We start from the raw sequence: 26,469 nt of genomic DNA, 5'->3' as shown, positions 1-26,469 counted from the left end.
CCTTTTGATAATACTTTCAGGATATATGCCCATCAGAGAAATTACGAGGTCAGACGGTTTGCTTCTTTTGGGGTCATCCGCAATTTTGATCCTTCTGAGAATGTGATATTTTATGATTTGCAGCCATATGGCATCAATGGGAAAATAATGATGTTTAAAACGATGGGCTTTTGCAGCAGTGAGCAGCTTGTGATCATGGAAAGGCTTGCACAATTTCTCAAATGCAATCTGTCTCACCACGCTCCTCATATTCAATTCTGGGTCCAATTCACTGCCCATCTGCAGATGATATGCAAGATATATGTGTGTATAATTGGTACACACACACATATGCACACAAACACGCATGTGTGCATGTGTGTATAATCGGTACACGCACACATATGCACACAAACACGCATGTGTGCATGCACAAACACTTTGTTGGACTAGCTTCCCTGGTTGTCTGTCTACCGAGCTAAAGGCCCAAAATGGGCAATATGAACTTTTTACACATATTTCATTTTTCTGATATGAATGGCTAAATCTTGCTGTTATTTGTATCTCCACCATTTGCATCTTAGCACAATTCCTGGAGCATTGTAAGTACTTAATAAATGATTATTCCTTGCTTCCTTGCTTTCTCTCTCTCTTCTTTCTTTTCCTTCTTTTCTTCTTTAGGATACTTATGGACTTCACTGAGAAGACTTGGAGGTGTACTGGGACTTGACATAACATGCTATCAGCAAAGAGGAACAGTCCTCAGACAACAGACATACTGGCAGCAGCTCGTATGCAAAGCCTTTTCAGCTTCGTAGAAACTCTCAGAGCTTATAGACTAATGGCATAGTCTCTGAGAACTCAAGGTAACAATGAGGTTTAAGAGTATGATTCTTTAAAATTAATGATGTATTAGAAAAAAAGAACAAAATCAATTTTATTGCACTAATATTCTAATGGGATAGGAGGACCAGCTCCTTTTAGTTTTGTTTGAATTATGTTTCACAGTTATGTTTAAAATATATATTTTAATAATGTAATTAAAAAGAAGGTAAGCAGAGAATAACTGAATGATGAGTCATCAAATACAATCTGGGCAAGTATGTGATCCAGGTAACCACAAATCTAACTTAAGCATTCAGTGAGGGTAGCATGGTCAGGTTTCTCTCTGCTCTAGGAAGGAGATGACAGGGAGAGGTACCCCTCAAAAAAGACACAGGTACTCAGAGAAAAGCCTGAAAGGGAAAATGAGCTTTGAAAGAGGAAGATCTAGAAAATAAGATTCTGCTGTATCTTAGAATTAATGTGGTGTTTAAAAGTTCTGAGTAAAACCAACATCTGCCACTGAGACCACATAGCTTCTAGAGATATTAGGCTAAGACGCCCTGAAGCTCAAGGTAGGAATCTTTGCAGGTGAGTCTAATTAACCAAAATGGGCCTTCCTCATTCAGGGATCTGGGAATGCAGGGAATAAGCCCAGCCTGGAGAGTTCACAGGAGCATGAGAGGTAATGCTACTGGCTCCCTTCCCCACCATGTTAGGGCAAGGCAAACTATGGTACTGACTCTCTTGTAGAACAGGAATGAACACGCCACCATTCATGTGACTGGGCCATCTCTCCAACACAAGCCATAGCTCTTGCACATACCTCCCCATATCCTTTAACACCTGCCAAGAATGATAAAATAAAAGTACAATACAATGATAATTGAATTCCATCATGAACATGATGTGGAACTATACAATCCTGAGGTAATTTCTGAATCATTACAGAAAGATTAGATTTTGTTCATGGTAAGTTTGGTATTGTGTATGTGTACGTAATATATTTACATAACAAATAAGATAATATAACAAATAATAGTATACTATAGCATAGTATAGTATAGTATTTTAATATACCTGCAGCTGTATATTACATATATAGTACACTGCTATTAATCAAATATTTATTTTATCAGAATACCTATTCCCTGACTGTACTGGGAAACATAGGTTTTACCGTACCTGGTAATCCAGCATGCTGAAGCTTGGGAAAAACTGAAGAATTCGAGATTCAAAAAAATAGGGGAAAATCCAAAATAATGGTAGCTCCTTGCTATTATTATCTAAGAGCAACAAGAAAAAAGACTGGACTTTAAAGAGCAAAATAGTCAATCAATTAAACAAAAACATTTATTAATCATCTACTATATGACAGGAAGAGTGCTTAGTTTTGTTTACTGTGCTGAGACCTAGACAGACAGACATGAAAACAGTCAGATGTTCTCTGGCTTTTTTCCACAGGATCTAACATGTCAACTTGTAGAAGACATTCGAGGGATGAAGTGGATCAGCCAACCAGTGGTCAAGTAGAATCTTAATTAGATCGAAACACTCCCACACAAACAGACTGTGTTGTCATTTTCTGACCTGGGAATTTTGGCTTATACTCAAATACAGTTGCAAAGAATGCATGAATAGGAGGTTGGTATGATGCTCTTTGTGAAAATGCAAAAAATATTTTAAAAGGAAAATCACTTGAAAGGCTAAGTCACATTATGAAAAGTATGGTATACGTAAAATATGATCAGTCACAGAAGAAAATTTAAATCACTGTTCAAAAAGATGATTTGATCAATTTTTACAAGTGTATATAGGTTTCATACAACCCTAAAGCATATATTTCACAATTCAAAAATTTACATTTAATTTTTAGGAAATAAACATTTGAAAGAAGTGATTTTAATTTTTTTTTATAGAATGGACTCCATTTTGAAAACAGATTTAAATTTATGTATTTGTTAGTTATTACTGTAGAAGATTCATGTGAAGGCACTGAAATGTAAACTTTCTTCCAATAAAAATGTTTTTCTTTCAAATATGTGCCATCTTTTGATAAGACTCTATCAGATAAACAACAAGCAACACCAAAGAGATACATAAATTAAGTACATTATTATGATTATTTTTCTTGAACAACATATACAATTATTTAACAACACAAGCCCATGTTTTAAAATCAACTACTTTACTTATGCAATTTTAAAACAAAAACCAGACTTTCAAACAAGATTCAAAAAACATTTCATGTAGGATTACAAAGTATTTCACAAATATACTCTGATTCTCACATATACACTTTTAAATGCATATCCCTTCATGAAAACCTTACTTCAATACCTCATCATGGTGTGGATTTCATCCTGAATTCCTGAAGAATATGACACCCTTCAAACAAATTCTGGAAGATTCTATCATGTCAGAACAGCTTTAAGTACAGCCAGCAAAAGATGATTGACATATCTATCGTCTGAGGTCAGCCTAACTGAGATGTTCATCATAAGTAAGTTGGCAGCTTAGTGACGCATTCTTTATCCATGGACCCATTAAACAGATAAAAAATAAAAAAAGAACCACAGTCCTATGCACTTACCTCTGCCTTTCACAGTGACAGTGTTAGAATGGTGGAAAAGGGGGCAGAGGGAACTAAGAATGATACGGTACTTAAACAATCTACAAACAACAATTCATGTGTAAAAGTGACATCTTTGTCCAGTGACTAGTTAATATATTACTGAAGTAAATGAACCACATAAATATTGATGTCCTCAATATAAATAAAACCAAAGAATATAAATGAAGCTTCAGCTGCATAGAGGAATGCCATCCTTTCATTCACACAGATTTAGAACCTCAAAGTTATCCTCTCCTATTCATTCTCTGATCAGTAGCCAAATCCTGTGGATTCTACTTCACAAATAAGGAGAGAGACAAAACATCAATATTTTCAACTTGGGAGCCCAGGTGAGCCGGTGGTACTATTGATAAAAATAATAAAGTTAAAAGAAGTAAGGATGTGGAGAATTATAACGAGCTAAACTGAAGTCATGTTGAAATTTTAATGTTTGAAATGTTAATTTGAAATGTTAATGGGAGATTCAGGACAGATAGATACAAAAAATAGAAGGATAGATAATATATCCTACAGTCAACTTGAACTGTGGGTCTGGAATATGTGAAAGAAGTCAGGACTAGACATATAGAATTGTGAATCATTTATACTGAGATAACAGATGAAGTCTGGGGGATAAACAAAGTTGCCAAAGGAGAACTGAGGACTAGATCCTGTGAAAGAGAAACAATTGAGAGAGGTGGAAGAAAATTCTCCACAGCAAAAGGTATCCAGTAGGAAGTGGTCAAAAGAGTTAAATGCTATAGAGAGGCCAAGAAGGATGAGGAACTGAAAAAAGGCTTTCACATTTGGTGACCAAGAGGTTCTCTGATGATTTCTAAAAGAATAGTTTAAGTTCAGGGTTGGAGACAAAAGTCAAATTACAAGGAACTAAAGACAGAATGTATGGAGTGAAAGGCATCTGAGAAAGAGAGAAGAAACATTTGTGAAAGTATATGCTTGTCACATCAAGGTCCTAGAGGAGACAGGAAGGGATATAATGAACAAAGACACAGTTAAAGCAGCCTCTGGGAATCCATTGAGAACAGATGTGCATGTACAATATGCAAGTTATCTCTTTCCCTGGCTATCTATAGGTCTCCAATCATTTGACAGCAATGTTAAGGCTCCTAAGGTAACTCCCATCCCCTCAAAAAAATTCCACAAGTTGTTTTTAAATAAAATTAGGATAACACTTTTTTTGAGTGATCTCATCCAGGCAGGGTGGCAGAGTGAACAGTGAACCTCAAAGCCAGGAAGACCTGGGTTCAAGTCCTGCTTTGACACATACTGGATTTGTCACCCTGGGCAAGTCATTTAAACACTCAGTACTCTAAGCAATTCTAAGAAAAGGAAGGAAAGAGTGGGTTAAGAGGAACTGGAGAAACTGTGTAGGACTATTAATGAAGTTAAACTTCCCCCTGAAACAAAGGCCCATTTTTTAAAACAAAAATAGTCTTCTGCATGATTTTAAGTCATGGAATATCACGATTTCCAAAGAGCTGAAGCCGATGATCCTCCCATAGGGCAATGGAGAGGGATGTGGTTGGTATGAATAAGCTATAAAACATTATAAATGAAGACTTGTGCAAGAAAAGTAGTGCAAAGGACAACACCAAGAAATGAATAACTGGAAAAAAATACATGTAGTGAAAATGAGTAACTGGTAGTCAGTCCACACACTCCACTGGTGCATTGACAATGTTCTGAGAGCTAGAAGGGTTTCAGCATGTTGGGTGAAGCTCCCATAGCAGATATACAGGAGACATGGACATGAGTCAAATAGAATCCAAAAGCATGGCTGAGTTGCCGCTGGAGAGAGTGGTGACACATATTGATGAGATTACAGGGCCACTGAAGTATCAAGGTACAGACAAATATAAAACATTCCCATGACAAATCATAGTTTGTCAAAGTCACTTCCCTGGGCTAAATTGATCTTTATGACAGTGGAGGTCGTTATGTATTTATTCCGCAGTTGTAAATTACATACCTGGGCTTTGTTCCTCTTTCCACATATCCATAAACTTCCTGAAGGTAATAGCCAATGATTTTACCAAGCCTCCAAAAGGAGGATCTGTCACCAGAATGAGTCCTGCACCTTTATCTTCTTGTAAGAATTTTCTACATATTTCAAGAGCAGCCTTCAAAAGATACAAGATCATTTTAAAAATCAATACTGCAAATGAGTACTTAATCTTACTTGGACAAGTATATGCCTAGAATAAGTTTCAATTGTCATCAAAGTAAATACCCACACTACTATCTCAGCACGCTTCACTACTATCCTTGAAGGCAAAAATATTTTCTTGTTCAGTCTCCATATGGTATTATCATTGACTTCACTTGGCAAATAGGTTTTGTTTCTTTTAAAGCAAAATTTTAAAACAAAATATTCGAGCATCATAACTGTCAGAGGGCAAAACATTTTAAGCAATAACATTCAAAAATTAAATGTATTACCCACACAGAATACTAAAAGCATTATCATTTCCTTACTAGCTCAGCTACCGTAACTTCAGTTCAACATCTATAACTAGCATTTCTATTTTGCCAAATACAAGATAATACCTGTTTCCTTTTTAAGTTCTTTCTTTTATTATACTTAGAACACTTCAATGTCACATACACTTTAATCATCTTAGCACATACACAAAATACATAACCCACAAAATTTCCCTATCCATTAAATTGTCCCAGAAACACAGTTACATTATTTTCTGAACATGTTGCCTAGAAGCCCTCGTAATGGCATAGTCTCTATGATGTGTGTATATGTGTGTGTATGTTAGGTGTTTTGGGAAAACAAAGCTATAAAATTTCTAGGCTACTGACTTTACAACACATTTCAAGAAGCTTTCTGTAAGGGTCAAGCTACATTTTAGGGACACAAAATGATAACAGGTTTTAGAATTTAATATATTTGTATATTTTCTCTATAATAAAATATGCATATTTGATTCAATTTAGAAGAAACACTTAAAATAAGACTTTTACAAACTTCAATACCTATATCCTTTTTCCTCCTAGAAGAATTTTTATAAGCTTCCAAATGGAACTCCTGTAGCATACAATGGCTGGTTTATTCATTCATTCATCAAGAAGGTTAATTACCATTCATTTCAGCTAAGTCATTTCTTCTGCTTGTCCTCTTATATGAAGGACTGGGGGAAATTATGATGCTGAAGTCCTTTCAAATTCCACATTCAATTCGACAAACATTTTTAAGCACCTACTTTGTGCAAAGCACTATAATAACCACAGATAATATAAAGACAAAAATGAAAGAGCCCATGTTCTCCCTGGGAGATATATGTACAAAAGTAAATATATATGAGAATTGGAGGATATAAAAGAGCACTGACCATTTGTTAATGAGAGGTCAGGAAAGAGTCCTCAAATAGAAAGTAGCACCTGAGGTGATTCTTCAAGGAATCTATGGATTCTAAGAGTCTGCAGTGAGGACAGAGTTCATTCAAGAACAGAAGACAGACTGTGCAAAGGCACAGAGAATGTTGAGCTTGGGCAACACCTAGTTGGTCAATCTGGTTCGAATAAATAGGCATGGAGGAAGATTATATTAAGTAAATCCAGAAATATAAAGGTTTGTAAAGATGAAACAGAGAAACAATGAAGATATTCTGAGCAGGTGAGTTACACAGTCAGCTCTGTGCTTTAGGAATAATCATCTGCTAGCTTAATGGAAGACAGACTGGAGAGAGGAAAGACTGAATTAGAAAGACAAATTAGGAGGCTATCACAATAGTTTAGGTGAGTTGATAAAGACCTAAATGTGTGTGGTGGCTCCATAAGTAGGATGCAAAAGATGACGTAGTGGCACAACTGATAAGAAATGGCAGATGACTTGATAAGACAGGGTAAAAGGAGCGAAGGGTCAAGGGCACTTCAACGGTTGCAAAACTGAGTTTATGGAAAAATGGTAGTTCCTTCAACAGAAATAGGGAAATTTGGAAGTGAAGTCAGTTCAGAAGGAAAATACTGAATTCTGTTTTGGATGTGTTGATGTGAAATTGGGTCACCCAGGAATCTAAAGATGGAGAACTGAAATTTAGAAAAGCAGCTCAGTCTATATCATCTTGTACCCAGAAGAGATATCACTCTAGAAGAAAGTATAAGAGAAGAGGTCTAGGACAAAGCCTTGAGTGACATTTACACTTTTGGAAGAGGAGGTAAATCATCATCCAACTATTAAAGGAGACAGAGGAGGAAAATCAAATGAGAAAGAGACAAAAGACAAGGAAAGAGAAAATACCCTGGAGAAAGGATGGTTGCCAGTGTTAAAGACTTTATAGAGGTCAAGCAGGAGGAAGACTAAGAAAGGTTCATGGGATTTAGCAGCTGATAACTTTGGAAAAAGCAGTTTCATTAAAGTGATAGGGTCAGGAAACATTGAGAAGTAAGTGAGAACTGAGGAAGTAGAGGCAACAAATATAAATTTGTTTATAAATTTTCTAGTAGTTGGGCTATGAGAGGGAAGTGAGATATAGAAGGATGAAATGACAGGATGGCAAATCAAGGTGTTTTAAGGGAAGATTTGGACACATGTGCAGTCAGCAAGGAAGAAAAAAACTAGTAGTTAAGATAAATTAAGGATTAAATGTTCAAACAGAAAAAGCCCAGAAGGGATGGAAAGGGATGGGTCAATGATACAAGTATAATCCTGTCAAGGTAAAGGATGACCTCTTGCTCAGAGACGGAAATTAAGAAGTAAAGAGTGAGGGATGGTGCAGAGGGGTTTTTAGCAGGGGTATAAGAGAAAAAAGAGCTAATGGCAGATGGCTTTAGTTTTCTCTCAGGAAATCAGGAAATGAGGTCCTCTGCTGAGAGGGAAAAGAATAGTAATGAAGTAGGTGGCTTGAGGAAAGAAGGGAAGATTTGGAATAGCTACTGAAAGAAGTGTGAGAGACAGAACAAAAGGATTCCTGAATAGCAGGGAGTGTTCAGCAAAAATGAGAAATCACAGCTTTGCAGTTAACCTAGGTGGTACATTTATGGGAGGGTGTTGAGTAGTTTTCAGCATGAAACATCAATGGTAACAGATAATTCAGTGTTGGAATTTAGAAGCATATGAACATAAAGTTAAAGATGATGTCAAAGACATGGTCTAGAAGGAGTAAGAAGCCTGGCCCCTCCTCTTCTTGGCCTAGTGTCACCTACATCCAGTCATCATCCCCCCCATCCCTCCAGAGCCTTGCCCATCCCGGACTCTGATAGGGGAGTCAGCCCCAATCACTCATACTGCTCCCCTTTATATGCTATCTTCCCCTATTAAACTCCTTGAGGGCAGGGGCTGTCTTACTTGTCTTTGTATCACTGGCACTCAGCACAGTGCCTAGCACAAAGTAAATGTTTAATAAATGTTTTATCTACATAATAGAGTGTGCTGGAAGTTATTACAGAAGGAAGATTCACTCCTGGAGTGTCAGTCAAGATGCAATGGCTTCGAAAGAAATGGTTAAAGGTAAACAATTAATCAAGAAAATAATTTTAAAAATTCTTTTTCGAAAAAATTAGCATTTCATTTTTTCCCAATTACATAAAAAAACAATTTTTTACCTTCATGTTTTACAATTTTGAATTCCAAATTCTCTCTCTCCCTCCCCCATCATTGAGAAAGTAAGCAATTTGATAAAAGCTATATATGTGCAGTCGTGCAAAACATTTCCATATTAGTCATGTTGTGAAAAAAAAAATTATTTTTTAACAGATAGGCTCAAGGTCAATTGGAACAGAGTTATTGAACATCTGTAGAAAACAAGTGCTCATAAACAAAAGTTGCTTTCTACCACTGCTGCCAGGCCCTCTGGATTCATCCTTGGCTATTGTTTTTTAGTATTCTTTTAACAGTCACAATCATCACCAGCTGGGTTTTCTATGCCTTATTCCTTGCAGTGGCAATAGCTATTCAACAACAAATTTATTATCTAAAGGCTGCTCCTAAAATAGGAAGGCCTAATGACATGTCTTTCTTTTAGTGAAGATAAAATGAAATTTGTCAGTCTTGGAAGTCCACTTAAACTTCCCAGCAAAAACTGATTAAATTATCATATACCCCTTTCCTTGCTAGCCTATCTTTGGACGTTTAAACTTAATTGTATTTGTATTTTGTCTCTAATGTTCAAAATTAAAAGGCAAACAATATAATGGACGTTGGAAATGTGTGTTTACTGAACTTCTTTACTATTTTTAACAATACCATTATTTAGCTTTTACTCTATGAAAGTGACTGAGACGAAGGTACATATAAAAAAAAGAATAAGTGCATAGTAGCGTCCAACTAGGACTAAAGGACATTATTATGATAAGTGGTGAGTAGACAAAAATAAAGTCAGGCAGTCCCAGCTCTCAAAGAGAGGGTAGAACAACGTGTTTAGAGATAAAAAAAGACAGAATATATAGAAACAAAAATAAAGTGGGGGGGGAGAATAATAAAGATGGTAATTAAGAAGATTCTTGAAGAAAGCTAAGGGTTCCAAGAGGCAGAAGTGAGGAGGAAGAGCATTCAAGCATGGGAGGACAGGCTCTGCAAAGGGATGAAGGTGAAAGGAGGTGAAATGTTACATACAAGGATCAAGAAGGAAGACAGCACAGAGGGTGAGGGGGAAAAGTGTGTAATCACTGTGGGAAGATAGGCTGGAGCCAGAAGGGCTAGAAATACCAAACAAAAGAGTTTGCACTTAATCCTAAATGGGAAACCATGAGAAGTGATATGGTCAGATCTGTGCTTTGTTGGCCAGGATATCTATTTCTCTTGTGTGTGTTCGTCCTTCATTGCCAAAGAAGACCATGTCATTAGAGAAATGATGATGTGGGTGGAGTGTGGTTTGGAGAGAGGAGAGGCTAGAGGCAGGGAGACGGATTAGAAAGCTACTGAAGAACAGGGGAGGGGCCGTAACCTAGGATGACCGTGGTAGGAGTGAAGAGAAGCAGATTAGAACAGAAAAGACATGTGGCTGAGTGAATGTCAAGAGCTGAGCAACCGGATAAATGATGGCACTGTCAATGTGAAGTTGGGAGGAAGGAGAGTTTAGAGACAGAGATCATGAATTCTGCTTTGTACAAGACGAATCTGAGATGCGTATGAGATAACCAGTTGGAAATAACATTGCAGAGGGGAACAGACAACAAAAAACACACAACACGGCCTTACTGTGGGGAAATAGGCAAGCCATAATCTGAGCTATTATACATATACCCACACATATTAGCATATCCAGGGTGTCCCAATTTTAGTACAGCATAAAACTGCACTAAGACTTCTGGGACAACTTATATATGTATGTATGCTGTCTGTGAGTGTGTGTACACTTCTCTCTCTCTCTCTCTCTGTATATATATATAAAAAATAGACATACAGACAGCAGACACACATCAACATAAAGACACACATATATGTACGTACAGACAAAAAAATCTGTGTCAGAAACACAGTATATATACATATATAGGTTCTGTGTTTGTATATACATACATATATACGTGTGTCTATATGTATAGAAACACACATATAAAATAGCCATTTTAGAAAGAATGAAAGAAGGTCATAATCCTTCAACCTTTGCACCCAGGTGAAGACTTAAGTGGAGAGGACCCAATAATGAAGAAAAATGCTGCTAAGTTACACAAACATGCATACTTAATATATTGAGAGAGAAAGATATGGTATAATTGGAAATAAAGGTTACTGTAAACAGCCCTCATCTAAGGATTTACTCTACTGATTTAAATTCACACGGATGGGGTAATGAGGCACTGAAGGAGCATGGGGTGGTGAAAACAACATTAGTTGTTGAATCACAGTGTATGAGTCTGAACCCTTGCTTTGACACTTCCTACTTGTTTGACCTTGAACAAAACTTTTCCTGGGTCTCAGTTCATGTTTCATAGGTCTTGGAAGTACATCCAATAAAGAGAGGAAGAATTGTAGTACAGTGCAAAGAACATAAGTTCTAGAATCAGAAGACCTGGCTTCAAATCCTGTCTCTGATACTTTCTATCTTTGTGACTTTGAATGAGTCCCTTAACTTCCCCAGGCCTCAGTTTCTTCATCTACAAAATGAGGTAGTTGGAGTAGATGGCTGCTGTGATCCCTTTTAGTTTTATGGGCAAGTCTAAATCAGTCTGAAGTGCATTCCTGTCTGTCTACCTCCCTCCCTCCCATACCATCATGTGCCTCAAGGACCTGGACCAAGCCCCCTCTTCTACTACTGATGCTGCTCTACCTCAGACTTATTAACAAGTAAGTAAAGCATATACATTTTTTTGGCATCATGAATGAAACAAAAGGTAGTCAAGTATTTTCTAAAAGGACATCTGAGGTAAAATAATGAATTTTGAAATATGACAACTTCCAGAATTAAAGGATTTTATAGTCCACTTGCCCTAGAAAGCCACTAAGTCATCAAAGATTTATTCACAATTTGTTCACCAAATACAGTAGCTACCTGACCTACTCCTCAAAGCTTAAAAAAGGTTATAGACAAAGTAGGCTCTACATTATATGGTAAGTAATAAAGGCAATGAATTGGTTTCTACCTCTTGAAGGAAGCATACAAAAAAATCAAGATTTTAGGGAAATTAATATAGGATAGTCTTAAAAGTCTGATTGTACAACAGGACAGCATCAAATCTGAGGTGGGCAGAACCTTGGGAAAAGATATCTCATAATTTAACATGCTCATTTTACACAGGAAACACCTGAGGCACAAAGAAGTTAAGGGACTTACACACAATAAGCCAACAGCTACAGTATTTTGGATCATCAAGATCGACTATTATTGCAATAGATGACTACCTTCTGAATGGTAATGGTTAAGTACTACAGTTACCTTTTCCAGTTATCCATAAGGAGATTAAATTTGTAGCTATCTATGAGTTATGCCTATACAATCCCAACGAACAAGCATTAGAGATCATATATAAAGAGAGACTGAGTCTTGAGGCTTTAGGAATGTGCATGCACATCATATTTTAATCTAAACATGTACATATTTTTCCAGAATAGAGTTTCAAAAGCAAACACACACACACACACGTGTGTGCATGTATCATGTATGTATATATATGTGTGTGTATATATATATATATATATATATATATATATATATATATATATATATATATATACACATAAAATTTGTTATAATTCACTACTTTATGTCATCTGGACCTTTTCCCCTCACATAGCTTCACCTAATTCTGTTATTAAGAGATTTCCAAAAAATACCAATAGAGGCATCAGTGCATTCAATTTACTTTTCAATACGATTCAGTTATTCAACTGATAATCATTTAAATTACAATTCAATACAATTTATTAATCAGGGTTTTTTTTGTAAAAATGCAACCTCTGTAAGGCAAAGATCTAGCTTATCTGTTGCTCACAGTACCACACTACTAGTTTTGGGAAGAAAATGCTCACAGAACTGCTGTTTTTTTTTAAAAAGGTAAATGTTGGTATAAATGGCTATATGGCTTTAAAGTTTCACCATGGAGTGGCAAACATAGACATTCAAAGTTTGTCTTTTTTCCTTTTCCCCCCCTTTTCAACTGAGAGAAAAAAAAAACTTTAATTTTGTTATTCTAAAAAGGGTGTGGATCTCATTTTGTAGTGTCAAAGGCATAGTTTTTTGGTGAAAAACTCCCTAGAATGAACATTTTTGTTTTATTTTGTTTTCCTACAAATCTAAGCAAAATTAGTTAGCCATTAATGTCAACCAAAACATCCCATTCCCTCAGGATTTGGGTTAAAAGGTTTTACTTTACATGAAATTATTAAGGAAAACTGTCCTGATATTCTAGAACCAGAAGGCAAAAAAAAATATTGAAAGAATCCACAGATCACCTCCTGAAAGAGATCTGAAAACAAAAACTCCCAGGAATATTGTAGCCAAATTCCAGAGTTCCCAAATCAAGGAGAAAATAGTGCAAACAGCCAGAAAGAAACAGTTGGAGTATCATGGAAATACAATCAGGATAACACAAGATCTGGCAGCTTCTACATTAAGAGATCGAAGGGCATGGAATATGATATTCCAGAAGTCAAAGGAACTAGGATTAAAACCAATCACCTACCCAGAAAAACTGAGTAAAATACTTCAGGGGAAAAAATGGTCTTCAATGCAATAGAGAACTTTCAAGCATTCTTGATGAAAAGACCAGAACTGAATAGAAAATTTGATTTTCAAACACAAGACTCAAGAGAAGAAGGAAAAGGTAAACAGGAAAGAGAAAACAAAGGACTTTCTAAAGCTGAACTGTTTGCATTCCTACATGGAAAGATAATATTTGTAACTCTTGAGACTTTTCTCAGTATTTGGGTAGTTGGAGGGATTATACACACACACACATGCAGAGAACACAGGGTGAGTTGAATAAGAAAGGATGATACCTAAAAAAATAACAGAAAACTGAGGGGTGAGAAAGGAATATATTGGGAGGAGAAAGGAAGAAATGGAATGGGGTAAATTATCACCCATTAAGAAGGCAAGAAAAAGCTTCTTCAGTGGAGGAGAAAGGGGAGGATGTGAGAGGGGAAAAAGGGAAGCTTATTCTCTTCACATTTGGCTTGAGGGAATGACATGCTCACTCAGTCTGGTACAAAAGTATATCCTGTAATACAGAAGGGTAGGGGAGAAGGGGACTAGTGGGGTGAGGGGGATGATAGAAGGCAGGGCAAATGGGAAGGGAGAAGGGAGTAATCAGACCCAAATACTTTTGAGGAGGGCCAAGATCAAAAGAGAGAATAGAATAAATGGGGAACAGGATAGGATGGAAGGAAATATAGTTAGTCTTACACAACATGACTATTATGGAAGTCTTTTGCAAAACTATACATATACAGCCTATTGAATTGCCTGCCTTCTCAGTGGAGATAGGTGGTGAGGGAGCAAGGGAGAGAAGTTGGAATTCAAAGTATTAGGAATGAATGTTGAGAATTGTTTTTGCATACAACTTGAAAATAAGAAATACAGGTAATGGGGTATAGAGACCTATCTTGCCTTACAAGAAAAGAGAGAAGGAGACAAGGGAAGAGAGTGATGTGATAGAAGGGAGGGCATATGGAGGGAAGGGGCAATCAGAATGCAAGGCGTTATGGGGTGGGGGGAGGGGAAGAGACAGGGAGAAAATCTGGAACTCAAAATTTTGTGGAAATGAATGTTGAAAACTAAAAATAAATAAACATTAGGAATTTAAAAAAAAAGTTTTACTTTATGAAATTACCAAACACCACTTTGGACTTACAAGTAAAAAATAGTCATGGCTCTTACCTGTCCATCAAAAAAATGATGATTAAACATGTTGTAATGGCAAAAGCTCTCTTCTGTATAAAACTGTGAATACCTATAAAATAATTTTTGTTAGGTTAAGTAATGACAAATATTTTAGAGCAAACATTTTCAAACAATTAATTTTAAGGATTTATGATAGGTATTTTTAGTATCAAAATACATTTGGTCTTTGGCTGGATCTGATTATTCTCCACCATTCTTTCATCTGAGGAAATCAAAGTGTTTTCCAAACATCAAACTAACTTTCACAATAACTAGAGATGAAAAATATTGTGTCAATATATCCTTCTGCTCATGTATTGTCATATACATATAGAAAAAAAATCTACCCGAGTTTAAGAAGGCAGTGGCAAAGTTAAAGAAGAGATGAGCATGAAATACAAATATTCCTTCTATGTAGTAAGTAGACAGCATATAAAAAATTATCTGGGCTCAATACATAAATTAAAGTCAAGATATGAAAGTAAATAAAAACAGAATCTTTTCTTACATCATACCTATTTAACAACTTAAGAAAATACTGCATAACTACATTTGATTAGCATCAGTTAGTCATATTCACTTATGATTAACAATGAAAAAAAATAAATGTTCAACACCAACATTTTTATTTTCCAATATTAATCAGCTCAGCCTTATATTTAATGGCTAGCAATACATTAAAAAATTGGTACATACTTTATCAAATGCAATCAGTACCTAGAAAGGGCAATGTATTTTCTAACTAGATTATTTTACTTTCAACAGTTAATCTTCTAATTTATTTAAAAGCATAATTAGCAGACCTTTTTAGAAAAGGACTACTGTTTAACATTCCTTTGACTATTGTTAAACAAAGAAGAAAACAGTGAGATACACTCTCATCAAAGGTATCAGGTAGTATATCTTGGACAAGGTCCCAATAGAAGAGGGAATTCCTATAGAATGGTGAGGTTACAACTTACAGAAGATATAGTGCTGAGTGTAGCACATTACTGGGCCTTCTTAAAAGAAATCAGACAAACAAGCCATATAGGAAAAATTAAAAGGATAAAACATGAATATCACCCAGATACAATATATAGTTAGATTGCTGGTTCACTAAATTAGTTCATCAGTAAAAAATACATCTGGGCACTGCACAAGGGTAGAATTAAAAAGGAGCTGGAGAATAGGCTAGACTGAATGTGGGAAGCTGAGCAAGGCAATGATCCAAAGATGCTTCTGAGCACAAAGACTCATTTTTTTTTAAACATAAACATTCTCCAAGTGATTGTAATGATGCCGTGGCTGTAGATAGTGGAATGCTGCAATCTTCAAAGAATCAACTTGCAAATGACTCAAAGAATAAAAGAGAAATGGATGATGAACATAAGCAGCATGTTTTAAGGTATGACCTAGACTCAAGAAGTGGCATTTGGAATATAATCTTGGAAATGGATTATTAAAAAAAAAAAAAGCGGTCTGGATGCAAGGCAAAAGCAAGTGATGACATCTGGTAAAAGCAGGGGATATTTATCTTCTGACGGACAGTTGGATATTCCAGTGGGACCCATGAAATGGAAAAAAACTTAGAGCATGTTGCATGGAAATGTAGTTAGCTATATATGGAGAAACATGAACAAGAACCCCAAAAGGTAAGAAGATATAAAAGAGCTGCAATGGGCACTAATGGAGGGACTAACCATACTGATGGTTTAATCAGTTTAATTAAATATATTGAAGTTTTAAGGATAACTCATTTACTTTATTCAGTAACCTGAAGCTGAATGTCTTGACTGTTTTCCATGGAAAACAATCAAGAAATTATTGAATAAATAATTAAGATACTTACTTCCACTGAACATTTTGAAAATTTTGAAAAAACCTATTATTTCAAGTCTTTCACCCTTCTACTCTATGGCTGACACAGCTGTTAAAAAGATTTTTTTTCTTTTTTTTCACATTATTTTAAATATTTTTTCTAATTACATGTAAAAACAATTTTTAACATTTGTTTTAAAAATTTGTGAGTTCCAAATTCTCTCCCTCCCTCCTTCTCTGAGATGACAAGCAATGTGATATAGATTATTTATGTGTAGTCAGGCAAAACATATTCCCATATTAGTCATGCTGTGAAAGAAAACACATACCAAAAAGAAAAAAGTAAAAACCAGTATGCTTCTATCTGCATCCAGACTCCATCAGTTCTTTCTCTGGAGACGGATAGCATTTTTTGTCATAAATCCCTCAGTATCGCTAAGAATAGTTAAGTCATTCACAAGTGGTCACTGTACAATATTGCTGTTGCTGTATAAACTGCTTTATATAAACTGCAACATGCATCCTGGGTCTTCTCATTTCACTCTGCATCAGTTCATGTAAGTCTTTCTAAGCTTTTTTTCTGAAAACATCCTGCTCATCATTTCTTATAGCACAACAGTATTACATCACAATCATATACCACAACCTGTTCAACCATTCCTTAATTGATGGGCATCTCCTTAATTTCCAATTCTTTGCCATCACAAAAAGCTGCTACAAATATTTTTGTACAGGTAGGTCCTTTTCTCTTTTTTTAAATCTGTTTGGGACACAGATCTAGTAGTGGTAATCCTGAGTCAAAGGACATACACAGTTTTATAGCCCTTCGAACAAATTGCTCTCCAGAAGATTGGATCAGTTCACAACTCCACCAATAAAGCATCAGTGTCCCAATTTTCCCACATTCCCTTCAACCTCTGTCATTTTTCTTTTCTGCCATATTAGCCAATCTGATAGGTGTGAGGTGGTATCTCAGAGTTGTTTTAATTTGCATGTCTCTAACCAAAAGTGATTTAAAGCTTTTTTTCACATGACAAGAGATAGCTTTGATTACTTCATCTGAAAACTTCTTGTTCATATCCTTTAATTTCTTATCAATTGGGAAATAACTTATATTCTTAAAAATTTGGCCCTGTTCTCTATGTTTGAGAAATGAAACTTTTATCAGACGAACTTACTGTATCCTTGCTGTATCCATTCTACTTTCCATAATGTTCTCTATCTTAAGGAGATTTTTTTCTTAAGAGCAAAGCTAAATATGTCACTCCTCTCACTCAACTGACCCAAGTATCAGAATCTTTATTTGATTCTAGACTCCTCTGACATTAAAGCTCTTCACAACTTGACCCCAATCTACCTCTCCAGATTCACAAACCAATCACTTTTCTTTTCTTTCTCATACAGCACATGTTCCTGGAACAGAATAGGCAAGAAGCAGAACAAATGCTTCTTGACCTAACTACAATCCAGTCAAACTGCCCTTTTATCTGTTCCTTGCACCCGGTACTCAATCTCCTATTTCCAAGACTTGTCACAGGTGATCGCAAATGCCTGGGATGTCCTTCCTCACTTTCACCTTGAGGAACCCCATAAGGAATTCCTTTTAGAATCCTCTGGCACCACCTTCTATACAATGTATTTCCTGATTCCTCAATTTGCTAGTGTCCTCATGAACTACTTTGAATTTATTTTGTATTTATTCTGTCTATAGTCATATATGTACCTGTTGTCTCCCAGATAGAATATCTGCTCTTTGGGAGCAAATACTGTCTCATTTTTAAACCTTGATTCCCAGCTATTCCCAACATATAGCACAAGGCTTGGCACATAGTAAAGACTCAAGAAATACTTGCTGGACTGATTTTTATCTGTCGTTTGGACTATACTTGAAGCATTTCCAGCTTGGTAGAACTTGCTAGAGTTTGTGCTTTTACTGGCATAAATTTTGAGTATAAGTACAAAAGACAGACTATGTCTGATTTCCAAAACTATCCAAATCAAGAATAGAGAAACTCATCACCAGTGGGTTAAGTACTATGTGATAAATGCCCCTCAAGTTTAGGAGAGTTCCACATCTCCCCTCCCAACTTCCACTTCCAGTAACAGTGGCAGAGAAGCAGCAAAGAGGGGGGTGGGGATTAGAGGGTTGGGTCCAAAGAATCACACAGTTTTTACACTGTTCTTAAATACTCATTGAACTCTTAGTACCTGAAATGTGATACCTTTGTTCAACAACTAAAGAGGTGACACACTGCTGGAGAAACTGAACCACTTCAAAATCAACATTCTGTCTATGAATAAAGCCAGAAGCTATCTAGATGAAAATAGAGCTCACAGATTCTCCCTGAAGGGGAAAACTAAATCATCATGCATCAAAAGGCATCATTTTATGAAACATTTGGCCATCTCAGTGTGTGTGTGTGTGTGTGTGTGTGTGTGTGTGTGTGTCCGTATGTATATACACATACTTACACATATGTATACACATATATGTACTGAGTATAAAGCAAAAAGACTTCTGTGAAGATAATTGCACCTTATGTGCCATCATCTATTGCAAAGAATGAAGAAATTCTATAAAGAACTTGACAAGAACTTCCAAACCAAGTAACCAAAGACTGTGATACTTGGTCACACTGATGTGAATGAAGGAGGACAGTGAAGACAGCAAAAATATTTGTTCAGAAATAAGAAATAAAGGCCAAAGGCTTGTTGACTACTTGGGAGCCTCACAGCTGCATATCATGAACACTTCCCTAAAGAAGGGGAAGAAGATGCCCTATGAAAAAAGCATCAAATACTATTTAAAAAAAATGGAAACTAACTAAATAATTCAACAGACAGGAAACAACTGGTTACAAAGAAAGGAGCCATTTCTGAATCAGCACCGTGCGTGCAGGCCAGATCACAGACTACTTAAAGCTAAGGACAAAATCAATAGCAAATTAGGATCAAGATGATATGAAAACAAAACATACAATTATAACAAATTCAATCAGAACTATTCAAATAAGCTATTGACTGAAAAACGGTAAACAGCTGAAGAAAACAACATTAATTGATTGTCATTTATTATAGACATTTAACCAATGTAAAACAGCCACTATCACAAGCAGCCCAGGCACTGATTCAGTCAACAAACATTTAATCGTTATGCCAAAGCAAGAAACATGGCAGCCAAGGGCAACACTAGCTTAGAATATAGACTTATTTGTAAACTGTTAGAAGGTGGACAATTACCAGCAATACTGCCTTACAGAACAGTCAAAAGCAATGAAGGGAAAAATAAGGTTACAGAAAGTTGACATAATAATCAATTAAATCAAAACCTAGAGTATTGGTAGATTAAACTGAAAGTACAACAAATGGGTGCAAGACAAAACAGATCTCCCAGGATTTCTGTAGCAATTTGATCTTCAGTGGCAGATGAACCACCTTGTTCGGTCTCTAATGCCTCAGTCATATATATTATGCGTGTATATACATAATATATATGTATACACACAACACTATATGAAGTAGAAATCACAATTAAAAAGATGAAGCAAGGAAGTAGGCAACTCTCCTAAACAAAGGTCAGAATAAATTCATGCAAGAGATAAGGCTTTTGAAAGCATCAAGGGAACAATTTTTTCAAGGTATCTCAAAAGGGAAGATACCAAATGACTAGGATGTTATTATTATCAAAAATTACCAAGAGGACATTAACAACGAATCATCTATGTATCTGTTTTCATGACTATATGATATTTTTGAGAATGATTTTACCTACAATTTTACATACAATTACATCAAAGATGAGTTCATCATGTAATGAGACTGATAGACAACTCAAGTCTAACACTGATACCCATGAAATGTTAACAGTCTTAAAAGGAAGACCTTCAGCGGCCTGGGGGAAACCTGTACAAAAGATTTATGGAAGGATATGGAAAGAAACACACAGGATGAGAAGATATGGATTGATTATAAAATGCACTCTTGGGAAGAGTACCCAAAAAGATGAAATCACAATGTTATTGAAGTACTGAAGAAATTTTTTAAAATTCTAAATAGTTTCTTAAGTTCAACGTTTTTCCCCTCAGATCTGTGAAAAAATGAATTTCATGGATATTATTCCAGAATGAGGAATTTCAGTATGGAAACTGATTCTACCTACTATAATCTTATAGTTGCCTGAGGCACTAATGGGTTACATGACCTTCCCATGTTCACAAAGTGAGTATATACCAAGGGCAAGATTTAAATCTAGGTTTCTCCTACTCCAATGTTAATGCTCTATCCATCCACTACATCATGCTGCCATTCTCAAGTAAAACATGTATCTTTGAAAACAGTCAGTATTAATAAACTACTTAAATCATCTTACTAGTGAATCATATTTTTAAAAGAACCCTCTGGAAGTCATTTGATCTATCTTGCTGCCTTCCTCAAGGGCTATAACTGAACAATCCATATCCTATCCTAATTCTACAGTAATCAGGTCACTATATTCAATGTCTAATCATCTTGCTAAATGGAAGACTCAAGTGGATAATCTAAAAAGATCAAAGGAAGTTCTTATTTACTTGATTTAAAACCAGAAATTGCTGATATCATATCATGAGAACTTTTGACTTTCCCTTTGCTTTTGGTGAGTGGGTCTCACACCAGACACCCTTAGTCTCTCCTAGTCATGCTAATAGAATGCCATTACTACCACAGAGTTTTCATTATGTTTAACCAATATTCTTTTAAAATCCACTTCCTCTCATTCTGTCGTCAATGGAGGTCCAAAAAATCTGGTCACCATTCTCTGTACAATATCCCTTAACATGCCTGAATACAATCTTAACACATCTACTGACTACAAAAAGTTTGTACACTGATGAAATGAACAAAGGACCTAAAGAGCAAGAAAATATTTAAAATATGGTTGACATAAGTAGACATAATGCCACCTTAATGACCATCTCATAAACAAAGATGTTAGTATAAAATTTAACTAAATTTTAACCTATTTATTTCCAATAGATAATATGCAAATAAAATAGGTAACAGAAAAGTCATAAATAAAGAAGGCTATCCTATAGTTGATAGTTTTCAGTTTTCAAATAAAAGTACAAAAAAGACAACTTTTTCTATTACCTCACCTCATCTTTTCTTTTACTATCTCATAAAAAGATTAATACCCTCTTTAAATAGCATCCTTTTGATCATTTGTAAATTAAGAGCTAAATAAAAACAGTATCATTGGACAAATTATTATAGGCAACAGAGGAGAGAAAAAGCCAAGATTTCAGTTCCAAGTTTTCATCAAGTTACAAACAAGTGGGCAAAATTATTCACATTTTAAATTATGAAAAATCACTCAACAATGCCCTCTTAAAATGAAATTGGCCACAAAGAATTATTCTGTACACTGAATAAGGCAAACAAAACCAATCAGGGATGAATGCAATAGAAAGCCACTCAAAAGGACATTCATTTAATTTGGCCATTCATTCTCTTTTAAATAAAAGTCAGTTACAAAATGTGAAACATGTACTATACATAGGAAATGTAATCAAGAACTGAATGAAATTAGTTCATGAGATCAACCTAAGAGATTCATTTTTCAAAAATAACTATATTCAGATGATAGGTTGCCAAATACAGTTTCATATCTTCTAAGCTAAATTTATAATTAAAGCTTGCAGGAATCTATCCTGTAGCAAATATTAACTCTACTTTTCCTAAAAAAAGAATCCTTGTGCCATCTCCATATGACCAAAATGAAACTGTAATAAATCTAAACAGCCCACAGGTTGGTTTTCTACAAAGCCACAAAAACCAGTGATGTGCAATAGCAAAAGAATTGCTTGATGCCATCCACACAAGGTATATTAATATTCCAGGGACCTGTGATTTTGTTCGTGTGGCCATTCCTCCATCAATACCAATCACAAACCCTTGGAAATGGTCTTTGAGAGCTGCTGTGGTCAAAAACTTCATGTCCTTGTTGCCAACCTGGTGATGAGCCTTTTTCTGCCTTTAGCCAAGTTGACCCCTGGACAACAGGCACACTCAAACAATTTCAAGCTTGACAGAAGCTACCAGAGCTTACAGCCTCAAAGGATCCAGCACTACCCCTGTGCCACAGTGATGAATTGAAGCTAAGTTCCACTCTGGTGGAAGAGCTAGGTAAAGGATGATCTTGTTCCTCATGCAGTCCTCAGGCACTGTGGGATTTGGTGCAAATTCATACAAGATTATATACCTAAATCACAGAGTGTTAAGATGATCCACAGTTTGATTTTATTTGGAGCTACAAATGTGTTCCTATTAATTGGGGCTGCCATAAGTTTTAACTGACATCTCTCCAGAAATAAGCATTCATTGACTGAAAAATTAGGGAAGATAGAAAAATTTATGAAACCTGAATCTGTCTGTTCCTAACAAATGAATATATATATATATGTATGTATGTATGTATAGATATCTATCTAGATATATATATATAGATATCTATCTATATAGATATCTATATATATGGTTATAACAATCTGATCCTCTCCCCCCACCTCCTTTTAAAAGAAACATTCATTAGAGAAATATCTTGAGAAATATTTCTTTACTAATAAGTAACACTTTCTCTCTGAGTTAAAACCAAGTTTAGACTATATTCTCAAAAAGGAAAAGTCACAAGGCAGACTTACGGGAAAACTTAAGGCCCTTAGAATTTGAACAAGTTGTTTGTGCATTTATGCTCATAAGCCATTAGGATTCCCTCTGGTTTCTTTCTGGAATTCTGCAACCTACACCACATCATATACCAAACTGAAAGCTTCTATAGTTGTTGAGAACATTAAAGAAAAATCATTACATAGCAAATTCAACTACAAAACCAACATAGTACATCATCAGTACTCAAACGCTCCAAGATCTCCCTGAAGTGGGTACTCCCTCTAATAGTTTAGCTTACAACCCAGTCACAAAACCACATCCTGGGTGGCTCTTCTTCACATTCTTCTAGGAAGGATCCACTCCCTCTGATGGAAATCTTTCTCTTAGTGTTTAGATACTATGTGGGCACCACCAAGGGAGCACTCAAAGTTAATCTGCTATCCCTCACTCTTTCCAAGATAAGCCCATTTTCTTTTCTGACCAGATATTTGCTGAATAATATTTCCTATGCTTCTGCTTAGCAATACCCATAACATTACAATACTACAGAAGCCCAGAAGCCAAATTATTGAAATGATGCACTTGAGTTCTGATCCTGTCTCTGTCATTAAAGTTAAAAGATGATAGATTTAGAACTGAAAGGGCCTAAGAAATCATTTTTACAGATAAGGAAACTAAAACCCAGAGAGGCTAAATGACTTTCCCAAGATCTCACAGCAAGAATCAGATTGAATGTCATGCTCTTTCCACAATAGGAAGGCAATGCAATAGAGGGCAAAGAATGTTGGATGTGAAGTCCACAGACCTAGGATCAAATCCCAGCTCTGTCACTGACCGCTTGTGCTACCTTGTGCAAGTCATTTCCGTCCTCTCAGCTTCCTTCTCCTCACCCACACAAGCATTTAGGAAGCACCCACTTTCTAACATCTTTTATGATTTCTCTTTCCTGTTTACTTTTCATACTTCTCTTGATTCCTGTGTTTGAAAGTCAAATTTTCTTTTCAGCTTTGGTCTTTTCATCAAGAATGCTTCAAAGTCCTCTATTTCATTGAATGACCATTTTCTCCCTTGAAGTATTATACTCAGTTTTGCTGGGTAGGTGATTCTTGGTTTAATTCTAGTTCCTTTGACTTCTGGAACATCATATTCCACACCCTTCGATCGCTTAACATAGAAGCTGCTAAATCTTGTGTTATCCTGATTGTATTTCCACAATACTCAAATTGTTTCTTTCTAGCTGCTTGCAATATTTTCTCCTTGACCTGGGAACTCTGGAATTTGGCTACAATGTTCCTAGGAGTTTCTCTTTTTGGATCTCTTTCAGGAGGTGACCAGTAGATTCTTTCAATATATACTTTGCTCCCTGGTTCTAGAATATCAGGGCAGTTTTCCTTGATAATTTCATGAAAGATGATGTCTAGACTTTTTTTGGTCATGGCTTTCACATAGTCCCATAATCTTAAAATTGTCTCTCCTGGATCTATTTTCCAGGTCAGTTGTTTTTCCAATGAGATATTTCACATTATCTTCCATTTTTTCATTCTTTTGGTTTTGTTTTGTGATTTCTTGGTTTCTCATAAAGTCATTAGCCTCCATCTGTTCCATTCTAATTTTGAAAGAACTATTTTCTTCAGTGAGCTTTTGGACCTCCTTTTCCATTTGACTAATTCTGCTCCAAGTCCAGTCCAACAGACCTTTCCCGTCAGCCTTTCAGGTCACCCTGGGCTGGAAATCTCCATTTCATTGTTCTGTGGCTTCTGCTGCTCCAGAATCTGTTGAGAGTCTTTCTTCACAGGTATTTTATGGGCTATGAGAGAAGAGCTAGTGTATGTGTATCTTTCTACTCTGCCATCTTGGCTCCATTCCCTCTAACACCTTTATTAAGGCACTGGGCTAGGGGCTGGACATAAAAAGATAAAATGATTCCTTGCCATGAAGGAACACACATTTTACTGAGGGGAAATATCATGCACACACATAAACAAATAGAAGATATATATATGAAGTAGATACATGAAAGATGAAAGAGATGAAAGGCAAGAGCAACTGGGAGGGTCAGCACAGGCTTACAGGAAATTATACTTCAATTGAATTTGAAGGAAACTAGGGATTCTCTGAGGCAGAAGGGGAAAAAGAGTGCATCCTGGGGACAGACATTGCAGAAAGGCAATCCTCCCTAACTGATTTCCCATTGGAACCTATTCCAAATCTAGTCTTCCCTCCTCAAGTCTCCCACATTCCACTTCCCTGTGGTCCTCTCTTCTGATTAGTGAGTCCTTGGCCCAGCCCATCATTCACATTCAAGAGGAGCCCTGGTCACACTCATTTGATTCCTGGCTCCACTCCTCTATCTCCAGGCTTCTCCATTTCCTTGTCCATATGTGGTTGTCCTTCCTCCCATCTCATGCTTTTCAATATCGCTTTATGTGTCTTCCTCTCTGAGGATGTAAGGTACTTGGAGGTAAGTTGTTTGTAACGTCAGAACTTCCTAGATCCTGTACATTCAAATATGATTCTATGCAAAAGATTTCAAGGTCTATGTACCCAATACTTGTCTCTCTCTTGAATTCCAGTCCCTGAGAAAGAGTCAGAGAGAGAAGAAGGGAGGGATGGAGAGAGAGGGAGAGAAAGACAGAAAGAGAAGGAAAAGGAGAGGCAAACAGGGAGAAACAACATCTATTAAATGCTTATGATGTGCCAGGCACTGTGCTAAGTGCTGAGCATACAATGAAAGGCCAAAATAGCCGCTGACCTTAAGGAGATAGCATTATAATAGGGGAGGGGGAAAAGCATGTCAATAACTATGTGCAAACAAGTCAGATACAAGCATAGATGGAAAGTGACAGAGCAAAGGCACTAGCAGCACAGGGAGACTGAGAAAGTCCACCTGCAAAAAGTGGGATTTGAGGTGAGTCTTGAAGGGAGCAGGGAATGTAAAAGTCAGGGAACAGGAAGGAGAATATTCCAAGTAAGAAGGGCAGTCAGTGAAAAGGCACTAAGTTGGAAGATGCAGTGTCATGTGTGAGACCAACATCAGTGGATTATAGAGCATGTACACATGGAGAGAAGTACAAGAAAACTGCAAAGTGAGGAAGGGGTCAGGTTGCTAATAGCTTTAAATGCCTTTTATTTTATCCTGGAGGTAACACAGAGGCAGTGAAATTTCCTGAAAAGAGAAGTAACACGGTCAGACCTACACTTGAGGAAAATCACTTTGTGGGCTCAGAGGAAAAGGAGCTGAGGTGGAAAGGAACTTGAAGCAGGAAGGTTGACCAGAAAGCTATTGAAAGGTACTGCTAGGTAAGAGGTGAGGAGGGC

The 26,469-nt window shown here is 36.3% G+C and overlaps 1 protein-coding gene and 1 long non-coding RNA gene across 4 annotated transcripts in view; one reads left to right on the top strand and one right to left on the bottom strand.

Annotated features, from left to right (window-relative positions):
* ZCCHC4 (zinc finger CCHC-type containing 4) overlaps positions 1 to 26,469 on the bottom strand; it is a 63,437-nt gene that overhangs the window by 24,604 nt on the left and 12,364 nt on the right. For 2 of the 3 annotated variants that reach the window (XM_072620396.1, XM_072620395.1), the window contains exons 6-8: positions 14,704 to 14,776; positions 5,406 to 5,556; positions 1,987 to 2,087 (exon numbers count right to left, since the gene is read on the bottom strand). In XM_072620396.1, the coding sequence (XP_072476497.1) occupies positions 1,987 to 2,087; positions 5,406 to 5,556; positions 14,704 to 14,776 (325 nt within the window). Of the gene's footprint in view, positions 1 to 1,323; positions 1,648 to 1,986; positions 2,088 to 5,405; positions 5,557 to 14,703; positions 14,777 to 26,469 lie in introns of those variants that run through there. The other variant, XM_072620397.1, reaches the window with a different exon arrangement.
* Positions 661 to 2,840, top strand: LOC140511340 (uncharacterized). The gene is made up of 2 exons (XR_011969506.1): positions 661 to 845; positions 2,266 to 2,840. It is a non-coding gene; the product is annotated as an uncharacterized lncRNA (long non-coding RNA).

This window comes from Notamacropus eugenii, chromosome 6, assembly GCF_028372415.1.
Source record: "Notamacropus eugenii isolate mMacEug1 chromosome 6, mMacEug1.pri_v2, whole genome shotgun sequence".
In the NCBI taxonomy this organism is placed as follows: domain Eukaryota; kingdom Metazoa; phylum Chordata; class Mammalia; order Diprotodontia; family Macropodidae; genus Notamacropus; species Notamacropus eugenii.
This window is presented reverse-complemented; position numbering and strand designations above follow the sequence as displayed.